General features: G+C 43.7%; 1 protein-coding gene across 1 annotated transcript in view; it reads right to left on the reverse strand.

Moving 5' to 3' along the window:
* The window catches only part of SH3KBP1 (SH3 domain containing kinase binding protein 1), a 513710-nt gene that overhangs the window by 128746 nt on the left and 358454 nt on the right, over positions 1–26510 (reverse strand). The window contains 2 exon segments of the mRNA XM_040338226.1: positions 3728–3822; positions 12098–12173. Coding sequence (XP_040194160.1) covers positions 3728–3822; positions 12098–12173 — 171 coding nt within the window.

Below are 26510 nucleotides of genomic sequence, written 5' to 3' on the forward strand. Positions count from 1 at the left end.
CCTGAAGTGCACCAATTTTCTATAGGTCTCCCTTATGTCTCCTGAGGAAGTGGGCTTCCAGTGAAATGCGTCAATGTCAACAAACATCCCACCCCCCAATTTGGGGTTCCTCCACTGTGCTTTTCTCTAGTATAATTACTATTATATTATTAAAATATAATCTATGGTCATATTTTTGGGCATATCTGTATGGATAGGATTCTTTTCACAATACCTGCAATAAGCAGGGATGCTATTTTAATGAACTTCTCTGGTTTCCTCTTAATTATATTTTATTAATACATTTGTATTTTTAATTTATGGTTGTTGTGTCTTGGGCATCTCAAAAATGCAACCTTTTGTACTTACATTCTGTCTAATGCCTTTGTACACATGATCAGAATTTCCGATGGAAAAAGTCAGACTGACTTTTTCCATCGGATATTCCGATCGTGTGTAGCCCCATCGGAGTTGTTTCATTGGATATTCCGAGGAATTTAGATATAGAACATGTTCTATTTTACTCCGATGGAATTCCGTCGGAATTCCGATGTGATTTGGCCGGGCAAAAGCCTGATCGTTTGTACGGGGCATAAGAATGTGGTGCCCCTTGGCTTGTCCACATACATACGTTTTAAGACTATTGACAGCCTAAAGAAGAGTGACCACTAGGAACCAATAAGAATCGATGTTGACCCAGTTTTGGTCTGACCTCAGGGAGGGGGATTCATTAATATGGCTTACCACAATGAAAAATAAGTAGTTTAGAACAACAAATGTAGTAATTTAAAGCAGAAGTAAACTTTCCCCAAACTTTCTTTATCACATACTACCACATTATGAAAGACTTGCCTTAAAACAAAGCTTTCTAGCGGCACTCTGTGACTGCTGAGAGGGCTTCCATCTTCACCCAGTCTTCCTTCCGGCATTGCGGGTTCATGCCGTTTGAATGGTTGAGCCGCGATGCCGTCACTTCTTTGCATGAGCACTGGAGTCACGGCCATGGCACAAGCTCTAAAGGGACAGCCCGAGTAAGCTGTTCCTTTGGAGCGCATGCGCCAGTGACATCACCGGCTGCTGCTCACTGGAATATCTCCTAAACGGTAGACATGTGCACACTGAAATATTTTGTTTCAGAATTTCGTTTTCGTCCGAAAAATAAATGTATTTCGTTAATCCCGAAATTTGTTTTTATTTATTTCGTTTTTCGTTAGAAATTGCATTTGTCCAAAAATCCGAATGAATTAAGGTTGAATCTGCCATTCAATACTTATGGTGTCTGTCGAATGTTCAAAGAAGATTCGACGGAGCAGCAAAACTGTACGTCGAATCGTACATTTCCAGTCGAATGTTCTGCCTACAAACCATAGAAGAATTCTAATGTTGTATAACTAGTAATAATTATATGTATTAATTATTATTACTAATCAACCAACATTAGAATTTTTCTATAGCCTATGGGCCAAGCATTTGACCAGAAATGTATTGCAGCGTCGTACAGTTTCGCTGCTCCGTCGAATCTTCTTTGAACATTCGACAGACACATTAAGCCTTTAATGACAGATTAAACGTTTGTATGTTTGTATGTTTTTCGATGCTTTGTCGAATCTTCGTCGTTCATGTTGAATTGTCAAGTTAGTTCTAGCTATTTTACTGCTCCTCCTTTTGGTTACAATCAGCCAATAACATTCATCATCATCATTATTTTTATTTTACTTCCCACACTTAATTCCAGCAGCGATCTTTTCTCTCTATAATGTCGAATCTTTTCTCTCTATAATGTCGAATCTTTTCTCTCTATGTAGAATAATCTTGGACTAATAGCGTTAAAGGATCACTAAAGGATTTTATTTTTTTTAGCTAAATAGCTTCCTTTACCTTACTGCAGTCCTGGTTTCATGTCCTTATTGTTCGTTTTTGCTTTGAAGTTGCTGTAATTCTGCTGTGATCTCCACACTTCCTGCTTGTCTGGCTCCTTATAACCACAGTACTGGGAGCGTTTCACTGTGGTCTAAGCTGTCATTACTGTGTGTCTAAAACTTAACAGAACCAATTAGATTCATTTTAAAAACAAAACACTGCCCTGGATTTGTTTGTTTTTGTTCTGTGTGTCTCTCTAGTTCACAGGAACATGAAACCAGTTTAAAAGTGAAACTAACCTGCAGGCAGATTATATGATTGATTTTTATCTATTTGTAATCATTTTTAAAAGGAATCAGTTAACTTTTATGTCTCTATACCCTGTAAACAGTCATTTCAGCAAAAAAATTGTTTTCCTTTAGTGACCCTTTAACCACTTCCCGACCCCCGCATGTACATATACGTCCACAATATGGCACGTACAGGCACATGGGCGTATAGGTACGTCCTCGCCTATTAGCGGGTGGGGGGTCCGATCGGGACCCCCCCCGCTACATGCGGAGGTCGGGTCCGCTCGGGGAGCGATCCGGGACCACGGCGCGGCTATTTGTTTATAGCCGCTCCGTCGCGATCGCTCCCCGGAGCTGAAGAACGAGGAGAGCCGTGTGTAAACACGGCTTCCCCGTGCTTCACTGTGTCGGCGCATCGATCGCGTCATTCCCTTTATAGGGAAGACACGATCGATGACGTCATTCCTACAGCCACACCCCCCAACAGTTGTAAACACATACTAGGTGCACCCTAACTCCTACAGCGCCCCCTGTGGTTAACTCCCAAACTGCAACTGTCATTTTCACAATAAAGAATGCAATTTAAATGCATTTTTTGCTGTGAAAATGACAATGGTCCCAAAAATGTGTCAAAATTGTCCGAAGTGTCCGCCATAATGTCGCAGTCACGAAAAAAATCGCTGATCGCCGCCATTAGTAGTAAAAAAAAAAAAATTAATAAAAATGCAATAAAACTATCCCCTATTTTGTAAACACTATAAATTTTGCGCAAACCAATCGATAAACGCTTATTGCGATTTTTTTTACTAAAAATAGGTAGAAGAATACGTATCGGCCTAAACTGAGGAAAAAAAATGTTTTTATATATGTTTTTGGGGGATATTTATTACAGCAAAAAGTAAAAAATATTGCATTTTTTTCAAAATTGTCGCTCTATTTTTGTTTATAGCGCAAAAAATAAAAACCGCAGAGGTGATCAAATACCACCAAAAGAAAGCTCTATTTGTGGGGAAAAAAGGACGCCAATTTTGTTTGGGAGCCACGTCGCACGACCGCGCAATTGTCTGTTAAAGCGACACAGTCCCGAACTGTAAAAACCCCTTGGGTCTTTAGGCAGCAATATGGTCCGGGGCTTAAGTGGTTAAGGTTAGGCACAATCGACTGATGAAAACGAAAATAAAGCATTTGTTTATGTCGGATCTTTCTGGTTTTCGTAATCTGCACTTTCGTTTTCATTTGTTAAAACAATAACGAAAATAGCTGAAATTCGGACGAAAATGTATTCAGATGAAAACAAATGCACATGTCTACTAAACGGTACACGTTTAGGATGTATTAATTTTACCTACAGGTAAGCTTTGTTATAAGCTTACCTGTAGGTAAAACAAACAGAAAATAATTTACTACCACTTTAAACAGAACATGTTACTGCTGGGCCCCAACAAATGCATGCACTAGACTTACAACACCTATGAGTTCTGTGAGACCGAGTCAGCAGCCAAAGAACAGACTATAAACCAGGGAAACCATTTGTTTCAGTCATTTAAGCTGAAACTGACAGTAGGAAAATACAGTTTGCACATTACTCAATAAATTACCTTGTTTACAACCAGCACAATTTCACTTTCTCTGATTGTCAATTCATCTTCATTCATGGCTTCATATGGGAAAAGAACTTTACAATATTCCTTGGCTATAAAACAAAAGAAAACATTTTGTGTGATTTATTTAGCAACAATAATCTATATGCAAACAGAATGATGACAGTTGACAGCGGCCTATAAATACGACTTCAGCAGGAAGGAGCAAACTGAGAATTTTTCATTAACCACTTAAGGACCGAGCCTATTTTTTACACTTGGTGTTTACAAGTTAAAAGCAGGGGTTTTTTTTTGCTAGAAAACTACTTAGAGCCCCCAAACATTTTACAATTTGTTTTTCAGACACCCTAGAAAATAAAATGGCGGTCGTTGCAATACTTTATGTCACACTGTATTTACGCTTAAATGCCAAAAAAAAAAACGTTTGATGTCACTTCCGTCATCCAATAGTATGAAGTCGAGTGGGGGCCATTATTCCCTCACTCGACTTCATGCCTCTTAGACCCTTTTCACACTGATGCACTTTGCAGACGCTATAGCGCTAAAATAGCGCCTGCAAAGCGCCCAGAAGGAGCGGCTCCATTCACTTTAGTGTGAAAGCCAGAGGGCTTTCACACTGGAGTGGTGCGCTGGCAGGGCATCAGAAAAAGTCCTGCCAGCAGCTTCTTTGTAGCGCATTAGGAGTGGTGAACTCACTGCTCCTAAAGCACCCCTGCCCATTGAAATCAATGGACAGCGCCGCGGAACCGCCAGCAAAACACCACTGTAGCCGTGCCCTGCTAGTAACCAAAAAGCGCCAATGCCCAGGCGCTTTCAGTGTGAAAGCAGCCTTAAGCCTCGTACACACGATCGAGGAACTCGACGGGCGAAACACATTGTTTTCCTCGTCGTGTTCCTTGTTAGGCTGTCGAGGAACTCGACAAGGCAAGTTTCTCCGTTCCCGTCGAGGAAAAAGAAGACATGCTCTCTTTTTGGCTCGACCGGATCCTCGTCTAAAAATGTACACACGACCGGTTTCCTCGGCAAAAAAAAATCCCAGCAAGTTTCTTGCTGGTTTTTGCAGAGAAACTCGGTCGTGTGTACGAGGCCTTAGGGAAAAGGACCCGATCTGCTCCGTCACTAATGCAGCACTTTACCCTAACGCCGGGTACTAAGCAGTGTGAAAGTACATGCTGAACTTGCCAAATTTCAATCTATCTATGGCCAGCTTAAGTATACACCTGCCCGCTTTTTCTTCAACAGATGATACAGCTTCCTTGGAGAGCCAAGAGGTTTGAGCCCACGGTGGAATGCTTTCGGTTATGCTGAGTAGATTTGGAAGTGATTAAACCTCCAGAAAATCAAATGACTTTATGGAAAAAATTTAATTGGATTTGTAAATTGGTCACTGCAGGCAACATCTCTACTTTCATTCTCATTTTCTTCTCTCCAGGTTTAATGAATCAGCCCCTGAGATCTGATAGAAACCCACTGAGAGTAAACCGAGTACATGAAAAATAAAGATATTGCCCATAGCAACTATTTAAATGGACCATCACATGTGTAGCTGCCTCCTCTAATTACCTCTCTTCCTTGATATTCTCTCTTACCTTTCAGTCACCTTCTTTGTTTCCTATATCCCTATGGAAGACTCAGTTGGCACCTTTCTTACGGTGCAATAAATAAATAAACCTTTCCTGACCGAAAAATTAATGGTGCCATTTCTACCTAATTAATTAGCCTAATTTGACTAATTAAAAAGTTAGCTTACGTATATGCAGTATCTCACAAAAGCGGGTACACCCCTCACATTTTGGTAAATATTTCATTATATCTTTTCATGTGACAACACTGAAGAAATGACACTTTGCTACAATGTAAAGTAGTGAGTTAAATGTGGTGTTATCGCTCTCACTCTCTCATACTGGTCACTGGAAGTTCAAGATGGCACTCATGGCAAAGAACTTACTGAGGATCTGAAAAAATAAAAAAATTGTTGCTCTACATAAAGATGGCCTAAGCTATAAGAAGATTGCCAAGACCCTGAAACTGAGCTGCAGCACAGTGGCCAAGACCATACATCGGTTTAACAGGACAGGTTCCACTCAGAACAGGCCTCGCCATGGTCGAGCAAAGAAGTTTAATGCACGTGCTCAGCGTCATATGCAGAGGTTGTCTTTGGGAAATAGACATATGAGTGCTGCCAGCATTGTTGCAGAGGTTGAAGGGGTGGGGAGTCAGCCTGTCAGTGCTCAGACCATACACTGCACACTGCATCAAATTGATCTGTGTGGCTGTCGTCCCAGAAGGAAGCCTCTTGTAAAGATGATTCACAAGAAGGCCCGCAAACAGTTTGCTGAAGACAAGCAGACTAAGAACATGGATTACTAGAACAATGTCCTGTGATCTGATAAGCCCAAGATAAACATATTTGGTTCAGATGGTGTCAAGCGTGTGTGGCGGCAACCAGGTGAGGAGTACAAAGACAAGTGCATCCTGCCTACAGTTGAGCATGGTGGTGGGAGTGACATGGTCTGGTGGGGATGCATGAGAGCTCCCGGCATTGGGAGCTACAGTTAATTGAGGGAACCATGAATTCCAACATGTACTGTGACATACTGAAGCAGATCATGATCTCCTCCCTTCAGAGACTGGGCTGCAAGGCAGTATTCCAACATGATAATGACCTCAAATACCTACAAGACGACCACTGCCTTGCTAAAGAATCTGAGGGTAAAGGTGATGAACTGGCCCCCCTTATACTTTCCAGAGTCCTATTTTAATCCTGCGCTGTGCCAGAGAGCAGCAGCTCTCTCCGTTCTCTCTCTTCTCACTGGTCATGGAGGCAGCAGCGGGAGCGAGTCTGGTTTGAGCCATGCTCTGTGTGTCAAGGGACATGCAGAGCGCGGCTCAGGAGAGAGCCCGCGTGAGTGCTCTCATATAGAGTTGAGCGGACACCTGGATGTTCGGGTTCGGGTCCGAACCCGAACTTTAAAAAAAAAGTTCGGGTTCGGGAACCCAAACCCGAACTCCGAACCCCTTTGTAGTCAATGGGACACGGACTTTTAGAAAAAAAAATGCGCGGAGGTCCCCGCAAATTCAATAACCAGACCCTTTAGGTCTGGTATGGATATTAAGGGGAACCCTGCCGTCAATTTAAAAAAAAAAAAAAAATATGTGCGGTTCCCCCTAAATATCCATAACCAGACCCTTCAGGTCTGGTATGGATATTAAGGGGAACCCCGCCGTCAATTTAAAAAAAAAAATGACGTGCGGTTCCCCCTAAATATCCATAATCAGACCTGTTATCCGAGCACGTTGACCTGGCCGGCCGCAGAAAAGAGGGGGGGGGACAGAGTGCGGCCCCCCCCTCTCCTGAACCGCACCAGGCCACATGCCCTCAACATTGGGAGGGTGCTTTGGCGTGTCCCCCAAAGCACCTTGTCCCCATGTTGATGGGGACAAGGGTCTCATCCCCACAACCCTTGCCCGGTGGTTGTGGGGGTATGCGGGCGGGAGGCTCATCAGAATCTGGAAGACCCCTAACAAAGGGGACCCCCAGATCCTGACCCCCCCCTGTGTGAAATGGTAATGGGGTACACTGTACCCCTACCATTTCACAAAGGAAGTGTAAATTCTTGTAAAAAAAAAAAACACACCGTAGAATAAAGTCCATTATTAATAAAAAAAAAAACTCCCCCGCATACCCCCACAACCACCGGGCAAGGGTTGTGGGGATGAGACCCTTGTCCCCATCAACATGGGGACAAGGTGCTTTGGGGGCACCCCAAAGCACCCTCCCAATGTTGAGGGCATGTGGCCTGGTGCGGTTCTGTCCCCCCCTCTTTTCTGCGGCCGGCCAGGTCAACGTGCTTGGATAACGGGTCTGGTTATGGATATTTAGGGGGAACCGCACGTCATTTTTTTTTTAAATCAACGGCGGGGTTCCCCTTAATATCCATACCAGACCTGAAGGGTCTGGTTATGGATATTTAGGGGGAACCGCACGTCATTTTTTTTAAAAAATTGACGGCGGGGTTCCCCTTAATATCCATACCAGACCTAAAGGGTCTGGTTATTGAATTTGCGGGGACCTCCGCGCATTTTTTTTTCCCTAACTCCGAACCCAAACTTTTTCCAATTATTCGGGTTCGGGAAAAACCCAAAGTCCGTACCGAACCTGAACTTTACAGTTCGGGTTCGCTCAACTCTACTCTCATATCAAGGGACTTGCTGTAATGGCACTCGGAAGAGGTGGGGGGCCCAGGGTGCAGGCAGGGGAACCCCAGAACCGGATGATCGACGCTGCTGTGTGCTTTGTGCAAAATCATTCCATAGAGCAGATACAGTGGACATAAAAAGTCTACACAGCCCTGTTAAAATTTCAGGTTTCTGTGATGTAAAAAATGAGACAAAGAAAAATAATTTCAGAACTTTTTCCACCGATGTGACCTATATGCGCCCGTACTTTTTGAAAGGTGTATGCAACTTCTTTTTTTTTTGGAACGCAGGCACAGCAGCCCATTTGTAATTGCCAATGGGCAATGATTCATTTGTGGGCACATCCCAAAAAATAAAATTGCAAAAGAATAGAACATTGTTATGTTTTGTATTCAAGACAGGCAGGAAAATCTCGAAAGGGAAGGGCTTTTTTTGTCACAATCAGGAGGAGTGATTTCCTACTGCAGACTATAATCAGATATTGCAGTTTGCCAAGTCTGACGTTATTCCCAAGGCAAGACTGAAATTCAGATCATAACGTAACTTCATCACACTGCATGCAAAAAAGTACTAATTGTTATAAAATAATGAACCATAGAAATGAACAAGTATGAAGCCGCGTACACACGATAATTTTTCGGGTTGTAAAAAACAATGTTTTTCAGGCTCTAGAAAAAACGACGTTTTTTTCAACTTGATCATTAAACCGGTCTTGCCTACACACGATCTCGGAAAAAAAAAAATGCTCTAGCAAAGCGCAGTGACGTACAACATGTACAATGGCACTATAAAGGGGAAGTTCCATTCGGATGACGCCACCCTTGGGGCTGCTTTAGCTGATTTCGTGTTAGTAAAAGGCGATTCGCGCTTTTCTGTCTGTTACAGCGTGATGAATGTGCTATCTCCATTACGAACGGTAGTTTTATCAGAACGAGCGCTCCCGTCTCATAACTTGCTTCTGAGCATGCGCAGATTTTTCACGTCGTTAAAGCCCAAACACGACCATTTTTTACAACCCCGAAAAACGACAAAGTTTAAAACGTTGTGAAAAAATAGAGCATGTTCGAAAAAAAATTTGCCTGTTTTTCAGAACCCGAAAAATGCTCTGAAGCCCACACACGATCGTTTTTAATGACTATAAAAAAAAAGTTTTTTACAACCTGAAAAATGATCGTGTGTACGCGGCATAAGACTTAACCAGCAAAAATGATTTTATGGAAAAAAAAAAAAAGAAGAAGCCTTTAATTCTATTGCTGCTATAACAAAAAGTGCATATCGAAATATATCATTGAAATAATAGATTTACTGACATTCTTGTGCAAACTTGGGGCCAGATTCACAGAGATCTGCGGCGGCGTAACGTATCCCATTTACATTACACCGCCGCAAGTTTACAGCGTAAGTGCCTGATCCACAAAGCACTTACCTGTAAACTTGCGGCGGTGTAACGTAAATCCGCCCGGCGCAAGCCCGCCTAATTCAAATGGGGCGGGGACCATTTAAATTAGGCACGTTCCCGCGCCGAACGTACTGCGCATGCTCCGTCCCTAAAATTTCCATTCCTGAGTGTCTCTGAGCCTCCCTGAGTGTTTCCAAGTGTCTCTGACCCCCCCACCTCTGGCCAAATGCGGTACTGCATACATTAGCAGTGACACTGGAACAAATTGTCTAGGTTCCCATTGATTGCTATAGGGAAACTCGAGTGCTTTGGATTACAAGCATTCTTCTGGAACAGATTATGCTCGTACTCCAAGGTACTACTGTATTAGATGTAGTGCTGCATTAATTTTCTATACATTTTCTTTTATTTTCAACTTTTAATCCTGTAAATACCACACTTTCGGTCCCTTGGTGACCACCCTCACTCCTCCACTGTATCTATGGCGAGAGCCTTGCTTCTCACAGGCAGCATTTTAAACATGTCTTACTAACTTCATCTGCATTACATGAGAGTGGAGGATTAGTAGTTTACAGAAGGAAAATAGGATTGTTTGTGTTTATAGTTTAGCTCAGAGTAAGGGCCTGTTCACACCAAAATACAAAGAAAAATGCACAGATAAATTGATCGTGTTCATGCGCGCTTGCAGGTGTTTTGCATTGCATCGCACTGCGCTGCATTACATTTCTGCATGCGGTCGGATGCATTTTTCATTGCATTTCTTTTTTAAACTTTTCCCCACAATCTTTTTTTTTTGTGTTGCATTTACAAAAGTTTGGGTGCATCGCAAAAAAAATGCAGCCTGTGCTACTTTTTTCAAACACATGTAACCTCAACAAAATGGTGTGAACTACACCCTGAGAAACATTTCCTCACTACCTGTCAAATGCTCTCTGAAGTGCGATCCAACATGAATCACTCTTCAAAGACCAAAGGGTGTGTAACGGAGCCTTGTAAGGCCAAGGCCCTGTACACACGGGCAAGAATCTCGTCAGGAAAAAAACATAATTTTCCCTGACGAGATTCTTGGCAAGAAACTCTTGCCGCCCGAGTGTACAGACTCTCGTTCCAAAAGAACCGCAGGTTCTCTTGAAAAGAATGCGGTGATGTCATCGCGTACGACGAGCATGCGCTCGTCACATTTGATGCCGTCGCCGCCATCTTGCTTCACCCTACCTATGCCGTGGAAGCTACCGCGCATGCGTCAAAGTCATTTCGAGCATGCGCGGGTTTCCACGGCGACAGGTAAGTATACACACTCTCGGGTTTCTCGTCGGGAAACAGGCCGACAAGAATTTCCACGAAAAAAGAGAGCAGGTTCTCTTTTTTTTCTCGTGGAAATTCTGGCCAGATTTCCTGACGAGAAACCTGAATGCCTCGTACACACGAATGGTAATCTCGGCAAGAAGCAGTTTTCTTGCTGGTTTTTGCCGAGAAAACCGGTCGTGTGTACGAGGCTTTAAATCTCCTGAATAATTTAACTTGACAGATAGTAGCCCGCGTTTAACCACTTAAGACCCGGACCAATATGCAGGTTAAGGGCCTGGCCCCTTTTTGCGATTCGGCACTGCGTCACTTTAACTGTCAATTGCGCGATAGTGGGACGTGGCTCCCAAACAAAATTGGCGTCCTTTTTTCCCCCACAAATAAAGCTTTCTTTTGGTGGTATTTGATCACCTCTGCAATTTAAAGTATATGTGAACCCTCACCTGTAAAACAACCCATTCAGTTTTAAATAAAAATGCAGTATATATAAAAACAAAAAAATAAGTACTTTTATTATTATTATTTTTTTTTATAAAAAAAAGGGGCTTAAAGAGGTATGGGCGGAGACTGCAAGAGGGAGGGTCAAGAGGAGGCAGAGAAACAGCAGCACACTGCTCTTCTCAGTGATTAGCTGTGCGGGGGTGGGCATATCAACACAAATCTGACTATTGGAGAACAGGTAGCCTGTGCTCCCAAATTGAATACAAAGAAGAAAACTGACCACACTGGGGTGGATGTGCTTTCAATGCCTGGTGTGGCCAGTTTAAAATAGGAAAGCAGGGGGACTGCCAAGATCACCAGATATTTCGCAAAGGAAGCAATTGTCAGGGCTGGGCTCAGCCCTTCCTTCTCTGAGCTGGCCGCTCAGCTGTCGGCTAATTTCCAGCTCCTTTCTCTCCACAGTGACTGACCTGTTGATGATCTGCTCGTCAGCCCTGCCTACTTAAAGCCTTCCAGCTCACTTAATCTCTGCCTTCGCCTTTGTCAACATCACAGAGACTTTCTCCTGCGTTCCTGTTGTGGACCTGCTTGGTTCGCGTTCCTTCTGGCTCTTGATCCTGCTTGTTGGACCACTACATTTATCTCTGGCTCGCTGACATTGGCTTAGCCGACTCCCGATCCGGTTACTGAACTCTGGCTTGTTTGACTACGCTTACTCTGTTTACCTTTTTATTATTATTATTAAACAAGTGTGATTTAACTGTACTTCTGTCATGGTCTGATTCATGGTTTCTGACAGCGATACAGAGAACAGGATACCTTTTATGCACATACATGGTAGAACAGACACGTATAAGGAATATGGAATATTGGGGTTATATACACTTTACTGTAATATGTAAAATTGTGTATGGGCAGTGTTTAACGTTATAAGTAAATCTAAATAATACGCAAAAAAAGGATATATGACATTTATAATAGGAGTCTAACAGACTGTAAACTAATTTAGTAACAGAACTTACACTTTGATTTATTTTCCATTTCTGTCTTCGCAGATTCATGTGATGTCACTGCTGGTGGTAATTTTTTCCCCATTGCCTGAAATAAAACAGAACACATTAGATTTCTGTACACTAATACATGATAGACAAATGTCATTTGGACTGCTGTATTTTGAAATAGAACTCCATGATTTTATTTTTGAGATGGGACAGATTTGTTCCCAGCAGGTGACTTCCATTCACTTCCTGTGCAGTAACTGGGATTGGAAGGAACAGAAAATCTCCTAAAAGTAATATTGCAAGAATAGACAGGGACTCTGATGCCTCGTACACACGACCGTTTTTTTCGACGGGAAAACTGCTATGAGAGCTTTTCGTTGGGAATCCCAGCCGTGTGTATGCTCCATCGCAGTTTTTCCGACGGGCAAACTGCCGGACAAAAAAAAAAAGAGAGCAGGATCTCTTTTTTCCCCCATCAGGAAAAATCCTGGCGGGAAAACCGTTTCGATGGGCAAAAAAACGTGCATGCTTAGAATCAAGCATGAGACGGGAGCGCTCTTTCTGGCAAAACTAGCGTTCGTAATGGAGATATCACATTTGTCACGCTGTAACGGCCTGAAAAGCACGAAGACTGAAAAGCGTGAATCGTCTCTCAAACTTTTACTAACACAGGGATCAGCAAAAGCAGCCCAAAGGGTGGCGCCGTTGGAATGGAACTTCCCCTTTATAGTGCCGTCGTACGTGTTGTACGTCACCGTGCTTGTGTATGCAAGTCAGGCTGAGAGGAATTCTGTCGGGAAAACCGTTGGTTTTTTATCCGACGGAAAAAAAGGTTGTGTGTACTAGGCATTTATCTAAAATGTTGTTCTATTTATTCCAAATTATCTTTGTGTAGAAAAACATCTAATTCTAAACATGCATGTAAAAGATCTTAAAGGGGAGTTCCAGCCTTTTTTATGTTTATTAAAAGTCAGCAGCTACAAAAAGTGCAGCTGCTGGCTTTTAATGAACAGACACTTACGCGGCCGCCCCGGAGCTTCACTCGTCTCCCCCCCTCTCCGCCGGCGCCTCCATTCTAACTTTGGGTACCCAGCCGTGACAAAACTTTCGGCTTCACGGTCGGGCACTCACTGCACTTGCGTGCAGTGAGTGCCCGGCTTCTCCTGTAGGTCACAGGAGTATACTTCGTTCTGCACTTCTGTGACCCGTATTCAGCTGACAGTGGGCTAAAGCAGCATCTCCCAGCTGCTCCAGAACCTGGACCCGACTTTAAAAGAGAAGTTTGGGATTAAAAAAAACATCATTTATACTCACCTAGGTGGATGCAGCATCGATCCAATGCTGCATCTGTCCCCCTCCAGTTCTGCAGAGAGAACTGAGGGATCAAAGACAACCAATTACTCAGTTCTACCCCTCTGCTCTGAGCAAAAAGCGGCTGGCTCAGGCTCTCAGCGCATTGCTGACAGGCTGAGCCAGGTGTCGGTCCAGGCATCTGGATGGACCAGCTGAGTGACGTCAGCCGACAGCAGTCTACTGTCGGTTAAAAATGGGTCACAGGAGTGCACTTCATTCTGCACTCCTGTGACCCATTTTCAGCTGACAGTTGGCTAAAATCTCCTGGGGAGAAATATGACCAAAAAAGCTTTGGCCATACTTCTGCTTTAATGTCAGGATCCATGCCACTGAGAACCTGAGGACCTGAGTCAGCCACTCCCACCCCCTCCACAGCCAGGCACTCCAGTGAGTGCTGGAGGGGCAGAGCACAGAGTGGTGATTGACAGTCACCGGCTCTCTGCTCACTGAAGACCTACTGTAACGAAATGTCCTACACTCTGCTTGAGTGCTTTCTTCATATACTACTTCCTTCCAGTCTGAATATAGATATCAGATCTTCCAACTGCTTATAACCACAAACTAGGCAGTACTTGTTTTGGCTGCTGAACATGAACTATTTATTAAAACACAGGTAACACTCTGGACAATCCCCCCTCCCTTTGCATTCAGGGCGGTGTAGACTGTCCAATCAACAGGGATAGATGTTGGAGGAATTCCCCCTCCCTCCTTACAGCAAACACATATACACGTCCCATAATACCCAAGGCAGACAGACACAATAGAACAATGGAATACAGCCACCCCCCCAAACGACCCAGAAAAGTGTATGATATATATATATATATACACACACACATACACACAACATTAGAGTGTGGTTGTACAGCGAGTCTGATTAGTACAGATCAGACAGACAGGGGTTCTAATAGACACAGGGTAACTTAGACATAGGAGGTGCATGGGGAGCTGAAACAAGGGTTTCCCAAACTCCCCAAGAGATCCTGGGTTCCACAGGCCCCCCACGGTGTTTGATCACTCAGTTCTCAGTCTTAGAGTCGGCGGGGGACCAATGCTGCATCCACCTAGGTAAGTATGTGTGTTTAGGTTTTTCAAACCCCAAACTTCTCTTGTAAGAAGACTATCAGACATCAGAATTTTACTAATTAGGTTGCATTTGCTCTGTCTAATGTATTTTGAAAGTGAATTGAGGGTATGTTAAACTGTATTAGCAAGGTACACTATTCTTTTAGATCAGGGGTCTCCAAACTTTACAAACAAAGGGCCACTTTATTGTCCTTTAGACTTTAGGAGGGCCGGATTGGGGCCAGCAAGGGAAGAAAAAGTCACGGGCCCGGCATCAGTGAGAACATATATGGCCTCAGGGTTGGTGGTCAATAGGAAGTGGAGTATTCCACCTATTAGTAGTGGGAGGAATTGTGCCCCAAGGGCCGGATAAAGGCTAGCAAAGGGCCACATCTGGCCCTCGGGCCCCAGTTTGAAGACCTCTGTTTTAGATTATGGGTATAGTCTCCACTATTCTTTTGCATTGTCTAAAAATTAATGTTGCCTGGCATGTCAGAATTAGGTTCAAGAACGAAGCAAACCACTTCTCATATCTCAAAGAACACATTCCTATTTCTAATATGCATGTAGATCACGGTGAGAACACGGTGCGGTAAACGCGCACAGAATTTGTGTTTCCTGCACCGTGTACAATACAGACATCTGTAGTGCTATTTACATTAATAAATAGTCCTACATTTTGAAATATATATTCGTGTAGTGGGCATAACTGCCATCTGAGCCTGCAATGGTCAATGTGATTATAGACTTTGCCAATACACAGTACATCAAGTAGCTGAAATTTGGAATTGGGTATGCTTGGGAGCAGCAGATTAATGGTTTCCAAAGAACAAGAAACAGAAGAAATAGAAACAAAGTGATGCTGCAAAAAAAAGAAAGAAAGCAATGTTCAGAATATGAAATGAAACTACAACTAAATACAGAAGTTATTTATGTCTTTGTATATACAGTGTATAGCACGGATTTGCAAGGCAAAGCAGTCTTTAAAGTGGTTCTTCACCCTAGAAGCAAAAATTAAAGGTCAGCAGCTACAAATACTGTGGCTGCTGACTTTGAATAATAGGACACTTAACTGACTAGTGTGGTCCTTACCCGAGTCCGTCTTCGGGTCCCCGATGACAGTGTGCTTACCAGAGGCGGCTCTCTAATTAGGCAAAGAAGGCCTCGTGCTTTCAGGAGCCTCGCGGCCGCCTAATTTGCCTGATGTATGTGATAGAATGGGAGATAATGTCCCCGGTCAGTGTCCCCAAGCTGGCAGGGTGAGCGGGTCGTGCTGTTAAAGAATTACCGTCTTTCGTATAGAGCGCTGCCTGCTGCAGACGAATTGTAGAAGTGGAGGCGGAGCTGTCGGCCACTGCTGAAACCGCCAGGGAGGTAGGGGCGGACTTGGTGGGGTGGGTGGGGGTTTGGTTGAGCAGGGAGGTCTCTGTAAAAATGGCATTATTTTTTTTATCTTTTGAATTATTTTCCCCATTATGGGCATGATTGGGGCCTTGTGTCTAAGTTTTGCCTAAGGCCTCACAAAGCCTAAAGCCGCCTCTGGTGCTTACTTTAGGAAGTCGGTTGTGACTGCTTGCGGCTTCACAGCCGGCTTCCAGCTTGCACTCTGTAAATGGTCCCGCAACTTTCAGGTACCTTTTATGTTTCCCAGAAGGCGGCGGACCGAACTTCCACTTGGATCGCAATGTTAATCCGACGTGAAGTGGGAGCAGGTACCTGTCAGAACTACGTACCTGCTCGCCCCCCAAAAAATAAAGTGTCAAGACTGAAAAAGGATGCGGTTAGGAGGCAGACAAGTGGAACTGTCCTTTTTGGGTGAAGTTCTGCTTTTGGATTAAGAAGTCTTAAGACCAGGTAATGGTCTGGTGAGCACTATAATGAACGGATCCAACACGGAACATTTTCGACACATCTATAATGTCAATAAAATATTTAAACAGGATCAGTTTTCACTATTTGATAAAACAAAAGTCTCAGTGAGCTTCATTTTCCTTCCTCTCCTTTTAGGAAATTCAATTTAAAGCTAAACTCTCCTTCAGTCTTGCACAATTGTAAGAAAACAGCTTACTGTGAGCTTGTCACAGTGTGCATTAGAAGCTGCTGAAAGTCAGACAATGCCTCGTTTTCTGGGGCGGTAGGATTTCTATCATCATCTAGCCCTTTGCTCTCAAACGTTATTAAACATCCCCAGGCTGCCCCTTTTATTCATTGCCCTTTAGTTTAACCATGAAGGCTTGGCATTACATGTGGGCATTACCTAGGGCAGCCTATAGGCAAACGCAGTGTGCCTAGGAACTCCTAATCCTCCAGACTGATATGTACCCATTAGGGCCTTTTGATATTTGTATAACTAATACCAAGAGCCAGTCATGATCCACCTGCATTTTATAAGGAAGCACCGAGACCCAGGTGGCCTAAAATAAAGTATATTATGAAATAGAAAGAGGTTCTAATGAATTACGTTTTTTTTTACCTTCATGCATTCTGTGCATGAAGGTAAAAAACAATCTTCAGCTCCCCTCAGCCCCCCTTATACTTACCTAAGCTGATCTTGATCCAGCGATGTGCACGAGAGCAGATCTCTCCTGTGTCTCTCCATCCTCATTGGCTGTGATGCAGCATCAGGAGCCATTGGCTCCAGCTGCTGTCAATCACAGCCAGTGAGGAGGGAGCTGGGGGGAGGAGCTTGTAAGCTTGCTATTGGGGAACTCTGCAAAAAGGAGAGGCCCAAAATGCCAGTGGGAGCCCTGAAAAGAGGGGAGCAGGTAAGTATGACATGTTTTTTTTTTCCCCTTTAGAAACACTTTAATGAGGAAGGAACCAGGGGAAGCAAAATTATCAGCAGATAAATATTTCAGCTTTAATTGAATGCAGACCATCATGGAAATGGACAGAAGTCATGAATCAGCAATAACTTTCCCATCTGATATTCTGCTTTGATGAAATAGCTGTCTTTAAAGAGCAGTACTGAAGCTGTAACCTTAGCCTTAAAAGGTCTCCTGAATGTCTACTTATTTTTTATAAGCCAAACAAGCTTTTTATTCAGATCATAGAAAAAAAGAAAGCTGAAAATTCCAGAACAGTGTCCGAAGCCAGTTCTCTCAGCCTATAAACTGTTTGATAAGTGCCTATTTATGGCTCAGTACATGCAGAAATAGAATTTATTTAATATTACTAGGAACAGGAGGAGGGGGAAAACCTCAAGATGGGAATAACACCCAAAACTGGCAGTGAGATATCAACATTTGAAATCACCAAATGATACAAGAAGCCAGTGGGTGGTTAACAAATCCAGTATCACTTTTGGTTAGATTAAAGGAGAAGTCCAGCCTAAGCTCGGTTGGCTGGGCTTCGCCCATGGGTCACATGAGTGCAGTTCGTTTTGCTGACGTTACCAATATTAGCCCAGGCACCGCGTCATCCCGACTCTAGGAGTCTGGATCCGCCAGGTGACTGGACTGATAGCCGTCTCAGCGAGCCGCTGACACCGCCGCTCCCCGCCCCGCCACAGCTCAGCGCTCCAGTGAGCGAGCGTGGAGGAGCAAAGCAGGAGAGCTGCTGATTGACAGGCATCAGCTCTCTGCTCTGAGAGCCGAGAGAACCGAGCCATCGGCGATGTTCGATTGCTCACTTCTCATCGCAGAGACGCCGGGGGACCGATGCTGCATCCACCTAGGTAAGTATAAAACTGCAATAACCTCCAAACCCATACTTCTCTTTTAAGCCTTTAACAGTAGTAATGTCCAGTACTACGGTAGGGTTACCAGATTTTCAAAACTAAATCCAGAGTCACCCAGATGACCATGCCCACTTTTGGGTTGGAACAGGGGCGGAGCAGGGGATGATAGCGGCATGTGAAATGCACCAGACAAAGTTTTTAGTGTGGCCAAATTGGGGGGCTTGAAGAAGTATGTTTTTTTCTTTATATCGGATATTTTTTATTGAGTTTCTATTGAGTTTCGTTATTTGAAATGCACACAAACAAAACAACTTTTCATGACAACTTACAACCAAGAAAGATCCATTTGTAGCGTAACGTGAGCAATATTTGGACAACATCATGCAATTGTCATCCTAGGCACAGATCATGTTAAGATCAGGCATAAACTACCGTAATTACATGACAGTTTGATATCAATAAAGTAATAAATGTACCAACCCAACTTGCTCGTGCATTTATTGAAGGCAGCTCCATCACATCTGGACGGACCCCAAAGGGAGGTGGCCATTACACTAACATCTGCATACAGGGCACACCATCCAGGGAAGAGGTCAACAGGATAACAATCTATTCAGAATAAATGAAGTTGGGGCTAAACCTAGTGTAGCAAGCAACATGTCCCAAATTTTATTAAAGCACGTGGGGAAGTTCCTATATTGATATACCATTTTTTTTCTAGATTGAGTTTTTTATTAATTTAAGTTCTCCATTCCGCTCAAGTAGGAGGATGTGGGGACCACCACTTCAAAAGGGGTATGGTTTAACAATACACAAGCATATTGTGCTTTGGGTCAAGAGTACAGGCCAAGGTGTGTACTGCAGGTCACTTTACAAGCAAAACAAGGTGGCAAATAATCCACATTTTTACCTCTTGCAACAAAGTCTGCACAAGATGAGAGGGGAGGGACTGGGAAGACCAAGAAATATTGTCATGCGACATCATTAATAACCCAGGACACAGTCGGGAGCAGACACACCCCATTCCCTCTCTCATCCTGCTCTAGGCCATACACAGAAATGTTGCTAGAATGGATTACCCTGCAGTTGCCTAGGCCAGGGATGCCATTCATAAAGATGGTAAGAAATTGTGGGCACATTCTTTTAACCAGGGATGAAATTGGGTGCATTTTTTTTAATGGGGACAGCCCCTCAAAATAAGGAACTGCCTCCAGAATCCAGGGACATCTAGTCACCCTATGCTACGGGGCTGGCAAAAAGCAAGACCATAGTAAAAGATTCGGCCTGTCACTTGACTTTACAGTAAAAAAAAAATACGTACCAATCAACCAATCAGGTTTCATGTAATGTTCTAAATAGCAGTTATCGTCCAGAATGTACAAGCAGGTAGATTGGTAAACATTTACTACTACTAGTGTACGCAGTTAGGAAAAAAAAAAGGTTAAAAGAAAAACTACAAAAACGATTGATTTTTTTCTTTTGACATTCAGCTTCCCTGCAGCATTGTCAAACTACACACGATTCTCTTCATTGTGACAATTGTTTCCTTTCTAGGCAAGCTGTTTTGAAGAGCTATGAGCAGTATCAGTGACAACATTTCCAACTAATTCACTGTACAGTAATAACAGATAAAAGCGAAGAACTTGTCAAGAATACACTGATAAATGCATTCAAACTTTTTTCAGCTCTGCCACATAAAACGATATTGCCTTGCCTTGACTTCAAAGTTATTTTAGGTCATCAGCCTAGGAAAACATGAATTTAGTACCAAAACAGGAAGAAGGTAGAGCGTGATCGGACTGCTTTACAAATGCCTGAACTCTGTCAATCAATTTTCACTTCCTATAACTTCTTTTAGTGTCAATGTCTTGTGCGATATTTATTATAAAGCCATAAAAGGAGTGATCACCTACAATAAAGAATACGAATGCCTCGTACACACAACCAGTTTTCCAGGTCGGGAAAACTGGCATGACAGCTTTTGGCCGGGAAAACTGGCCATGTGTATGCTCCATGGCAGTTTTCGCGACAGAAAAAACGATGGGAGGCGGGATAAAATGAGAACGTGTTCTCTTTTTTACTGCCGTGATTACTGGCGACCTTTTTCCGGCAGTTTTCCTATGGGAAACACTGCGGAGGAGCATACACACGGCCAGGTTTCCCGGCCAAAGCTCTCAGGGCAGGTTTCCTGCAAGGAAAACCGCCTGTGTGTAGGGGAAAAAGCTGCCAAGCCGGTTCTCGGCTTTCCCCTGGGGTTTCCCGGCGGTAAAAAGCCTGCCGGGAAACCCGTACGTGTGTACGGGTCATAAGGCTTATGTTCTTCATAAAGCTCCATCCATCCAGGCATTGATACATTTTTTTTGTTTTTTTTGACAAACCATTTAACAAGCTTCAAGCAGTGAACTGCAAACAGCAAAATACACAACTGAAATACATATATGGGAACTGTATCTGCCAAAGGATTAGCATTTCTGTTCACCTAATGCTGAGACTTAAGCTGGCCATACGTGGTTATAATTTTGGTCCACTCAAAATTACTTAATTGGCTTTTGCCGTGTCGGCGGAGGGGAACAAGGAGCTCTTCAGGGGCTTCGATCTCGGTAAGTGCTACATAATGAGCTTGTATGCTATGCATACAAGCTCATTATGCCTTTTTCTTGCAGGGGTTTTTTTTTGGTGTACTTCCTCTTTAAGTGTTAGTAATATTTAATACCTACATCAATACATTTCCAATACTACAACACACAGCTATAGTGCAATGAAAAAAAAAACATAACCGTTATCACTATATACATTATGAGCTCAAGTCAAGTCATTGCCCAGGCTTAGTATCTTAGGGCCAGATTCACGTAGGGACGTGTGCCATTTAAATTAGGCGCGCTCCCGCGCCGGACCTACTGCGCATGCTCTGTTTTGAAATTCCCGCCGTGATTTGCACGAAGTGACGTCATTTTTTCGACCGGCGACGTGCGTAGCATACTTTCGTATTCCCGGACGTCTTACGCAAGAAGACATTTTTTTTAAATTTCGACGTGGGAACGACGGCAATACTTTATACAGCACATACGTGTGCTGTGTAAAGTTAGGGCAGGTAAAACGACGACTAAAATTGCGACGGGAAACTAGACTAGCGACGACGTACCGAACGCGAAAAACCGTCGTGGATCGCCGTAACTGCTAATTCGCATACCCGACGCTGGAATACGACGCAAACTCCACCCAGCGGCGGCCGCGGTATTGCATCCTAAGATCAGACAGTGTAAAACAATTACACCTGTCGGATCTAAGGGCTATCTATGCGTAACTGATTCTATGAATCAGTCGCATAGATACTCTGAGAGATACGACGGAGTATCTGAGATACTCCGTTGTATCTCCGCTGTGAATCTGGCCCTTAAAGTCTGCCTGAGAGGAGAATTCTTGGAGAATATTTTAATACATTTTCTAAAAGCAGGAAGAACCATTCCCTTTGTTTTCTTCCTCTACGATCAATATGAGTAGAGTGTCCCAGTAAACCACATGGCAAGAGGCAGTTTAATCTTTGTGAGATGAAAATACATTTTTTAGGAGCATTAGGATGCCAAGCTTTGTGAAACATAAGTACCCACCACAAAGAACATAAAGACTACTGAATATGCCAAGGATTTTGCACGACTGTCATCTCTAGACCACAATCGTAGCCCTAGAAGTATGGTGACTATGGGTAATCCCTGAAAACAGATGGCACTGGTCATCTATGGAGAAATAATTTCCACATTGTTAGGAGGATTGTAATCTCTCTGAACTACAGAATTCAGCAAAGTTGATACGGTACGAAACCTACATACTGTATGGCCCCGTACACACGACCAGTTTCCTCGGCAGAATTCAGCTTCCGACCGAGTTTCTGGCTGAATTCTGCCGAGAAACCCGGCCGTGTGTACACTTTCGGCCGAGGAAGCCGACGAGGAGCTCGGCGAGGAAATAGAGAACATGTTCTCTATTTCCTCGTTGTTCTATGGGAGCTCTCTCCCCGCCGAGCTCCTCGGCGGCTTCAGTGCTGAACTGGCCGAGGAACTCGATGTGTTTGGCACGTCGAGTTCCTCGGCCGTGTGTACGGGGCTTAAGAGAACTGCTACAAGATATACAAAGCTGTAACCAAGAAAGTGGATTTTAAAGAACTCACATACTCGGTAGATGCCACATACAAGAAACAGAACAGAGACAAGACATATCCTCCATACCAGTAAAATTAGCATACCTTGAAACCACTTACATCCTTTCAACACCAACTGACCATCCTCCAACTACAGAAGGAAGAACAAGATAATAAAAGCATGAGGAGCAACATAACAAACAGATGCTGCAGACACCAGAGGAAGGGAGGGTTATATATAACCAGTCATATATTTTTTTTTCTCCATCTTTGTCCCATTGCAGAGATTCCCCTAGACTTCTTGTCCCAGAACCAAACAGGAAGCGAAAGGAAATCCCTGCAAATTTGGGGAATTCCTTTGGGACCCCCAAGTCACCAGAACGAGTGTCTACATTGGAATATTTCCCTCTCTATTACTTTACTGGGGACAACCCAACAGTTGGGATTTTCTTTTACATTCAATGATAATGGTAAACAGGACAAATACGAATACAAATAAAAACTAAAATAGTAGGATATAATCGGGCAGCTGCTTGCTGTGGGGGCACTTAACAGAAGAAAAGGGCCAGGAGAGCCGAAGAGGAACCCGAGAAGAGGGGGATCCAGGCTGCTCTATGCAAATCCACTGCACAGAGCGAGTAAGTATAACGGGGCAGATCCACATAGATCTGCACCCGCGCAGCGTATCAGAAATACGCTACGCTGCCGTACCTTACCTGGCGTTCTTTCAAATCCTCAAAGATTTTGCGCCGTAAGTTACGGCGGCGTAGTGTATTTCTGGCAGCGGAATTCAAATCGGCGATTAGGATGCGTGTTTCATTTAAATGAAGCGCGTCCCCGCGCCGAATGAACTGCGCATGCTCCGTTTCGAAATTTCCCGCCGTGCATTGCGCGAAATGACGTTGCAACAACGTCATTTTTTTAACTTAGACGGAACTTACGTACATTCCGATTCACGGACGACTTACGAAAAAAAAAAATTCAAATTTCGACGCGGGAACGACGGGCATACTTAACATGGCAAGTCTATCTATACGCCGCAAAATACCAGCTTTAACTATACGCCGGAAAAAGCCGACTAGAGACGACGTAAGAAAATGCGACGGCCGCGCGTACGTTCGTGGATCGTCAGAAATAGCTAATTTGCATACCCGACGCGGAAAACGACGCAAACTCCACCCAGCGGACGCCGAAGTATTGCATCTACGATCCGAAGGCGTACGAAGCCGTACGCCTGTCGGATCGAACCCAGATGCCGTTGTATCTTGGTTTAAGGATTCAAACTAAAGATACGACGCGGGAAATTACACCGGCGCCGGCGTACTCTCTCTGTGGATCTGGCCCAACATGTTTATTATTTTTATAGAAAAAACTATAACAATCACTAACTCCCCATTTACAACTTTGACACCTCATTTCCCTGTACATTCCCTAACAGCCCCGTCCCCGCCCCTCCATATCACATATATCCAGCCCAACCCCTCTCCATTTTCACCATAACAAACTAAAAACACTCAAAATACTAGTATTTATCACCCTGGTACAGGAATTACAGGACTATGCATAGATTTTGAGATTTCGGAAGTGCATTCCCATATAAACTCAGGCCCGGATTCTTAGAGGAGATACGACAGCGTATCTCCAGATACGCCGTCGTATCTCTGCGTCCGGCCGGTCGTATCTATCTGTTAGATCCGACAGGCGTAAGTCTCTTACGCCGTCGGATGGTAACTGCATTTTTAAGCTGACCGCTAGGGGCGTGTATGCTGATTTACGCGGCGAAATATGTAAATCAGCAAGATACGCAAATTCCCGAACGTACGCCCGGCCGACGCTGTAAATTTAGGCGTTTACATTAGGCTTTTCCCGGCGTATAGTTACCCCTGCTATATGGTGGCGTAAGTGTGGCGTACCAATGTTAAGTATGGCCGTCGTTCCCGCGACGAAATTTAAAATTTTTGCGTCGTTTGCGTAACTAGTCCGTGAATGGGGCTGGACGTAATTTACGTCCACGTCAAAACCAATACGTCCTTGCGGCGTATTAGGAGCAATGCACACTGGGAGATTTCCACGGACGGCGCATGCGCCGTTCGTGAAAAACGTCAATCACGTTGGGTCACAGAAGATTAACATAAAACACGCCCCCCTGTCCCACATTTGAATTAGGCGGGCTTACGCCGGCCAATTTACCCTACGCCGCCGCAAGTTACGGAGCAAGTGCTTTGAGAATACAGCACTTGCCTGTCTAAGTTGCGGCGGCGTAACATAAATCGGAAACGTTACGCCGCCGCAAACATACGCGCTCCTACGAGAATCTGGCCCATTACAGCAATGAGGAAAATCTGAAACAAATCCCACTGAAAAAAGAACCTGTATTAGAGTAATAGAAAATTATTATAAAATAGGATCTTTACAAAGTATAGCACTTCGCTGGCCAGAATACTAATCTTACTAGAGAGAGGTGGAAAGAACATTTAAAATTTGAGGATTTATTAAATGGTTATTCTCAAAACATTCCTATTTAGACATTGAATTGTACAGTATCTCCTGATACTCCGTCGTATCTCTGACTTAGGCTGGTCGTATCTATGCGACTGATTCATAGAATCAGTTACGCATAGATATGCCTAAGATCCGACAGGTGTAACTGTGTTACACCGTCGGATCTTAACTGCAATTTAAAAATGGCCGCGGGGGGCGTTCTCGCTGTTTTACACTGAGAAATATGTAAATCAGCGAGATACGGCAATTCACGAACGTACACAGACCCGACGCAGTGTTGTTACGACGTTTCCGTAGCGGTTTTCCCGGCGTATACTTACCCCTGCTTCTATGAGGCACAGCCAATGTTAAGTATAGCCGTCGTTCCCACGTCGATTTTTGTTCTTTTTACGTCGTTTGCGTACGCCGATTCAGAAACCCGCGCGCCGCAAGTTACGCTCACCCCGAAACCACTGTCAGTGGGAGCAATGCACGCCGGGAAATTTCGCGGACGGCGCATGCTCATTTAAATCGGCGCGGGGACGCGCCTGATTTAAATAGTACACTCCCCCTAGCCGCAGAATTTGAATTCCGCCGGGGGATTTACGATCCGCCGCCGCAAGTTTGGAGGTAAGTGTTTAGTGAATTAGCCACTTGCCTCTCAAACTTGCGGCAGCGGATCTTAAATCGCATAGATCACGCGGATCTAAAGATCCGCTGATCTATGTGAATCTAGCCCTATGTGTATATTCACACTTGCTGTGTGTATTGGAAATTCTGATTGGGTTTCATTATTCGGCCTGCTTACCAAGGTAAACACAGCTGACAGCAACTCTGGCATTCAGATAAGATTAGCTTTCAAAACATCAACCAGACCAAGCAATACTGAATTCATCCAAACTAGACGTTGTAAAATCTCTGCTATGCCTAAAATGATGAAACATTCAAATTCATGGCACACATCACCAAGAGACAGATGAAATAAATAAAAAAATAAAGGGTAAAAGAACATTCTGCCAATAGCAATTGGCTAAACTGCATCACTTTTTTTATTCTGGATGTCGAAAAACATTTGTGACCAGTAAAATTACCCCTCATTCATTTGATGATTGTCAAGTGGCTGTCAACAGTGCGGCCAATAATTTGGAAGTTATTTGGTTGCCTTGTAATTAACCCTTCAAAATTTCCCAAGGACAGCTTACTACAGTTTAGGTGAATTTTTTGGCCTTCCAAATTCTCTGAACCTTCCAGCGTGTGAGTGAGCGTTTTTTTTGCTGGCACGGACACACAACCCAAGCTGGGAGATGAATTGTGGTTTCGGAAAAGCCGCCAGCAGCCTTGCAGGGAAGATGTTGGCCTGTGTTTTCACCAGGTTTATCAATCTCAAATTTGAATTAGCCCTTTCTTTGTTTTCACTAATGAAATGGAAATTCATGAATGTTTTATGAGATACTAGTAGGGCCGACTGATTATTTTACAATTTGGAACATTACCAGCAGATTCATCAGGCAGCCTCTAAGCCATTTATCGAGGTTTCATTTTAATGCATGGAAATTATGCTTTTAGATATAACAAATATTGCTGATTAGCTTGCGAACTCTCCAACATGATGGTGGGTGTTACACTGAAAAGTTCTGTATGGGGCAGAAAGCTAAATGCTACAGTATTTTCAATGATGAGATCTATTATGCCGCGTACACACGACCGTTTTTAATATCATG

This window comes from Rana temporaria, chromosome 2 (assembly GCF_905171775.1).
Source record: "Rana temporaria chromosome 2, aRanTem1.1, whole genome shotgun sequence".
NCBI classification, from domain to species: Eukaryota; Metazoa; Chordata; class Amphibia; order Anura; family Ranidae; genus Rana; species Rana temporaria.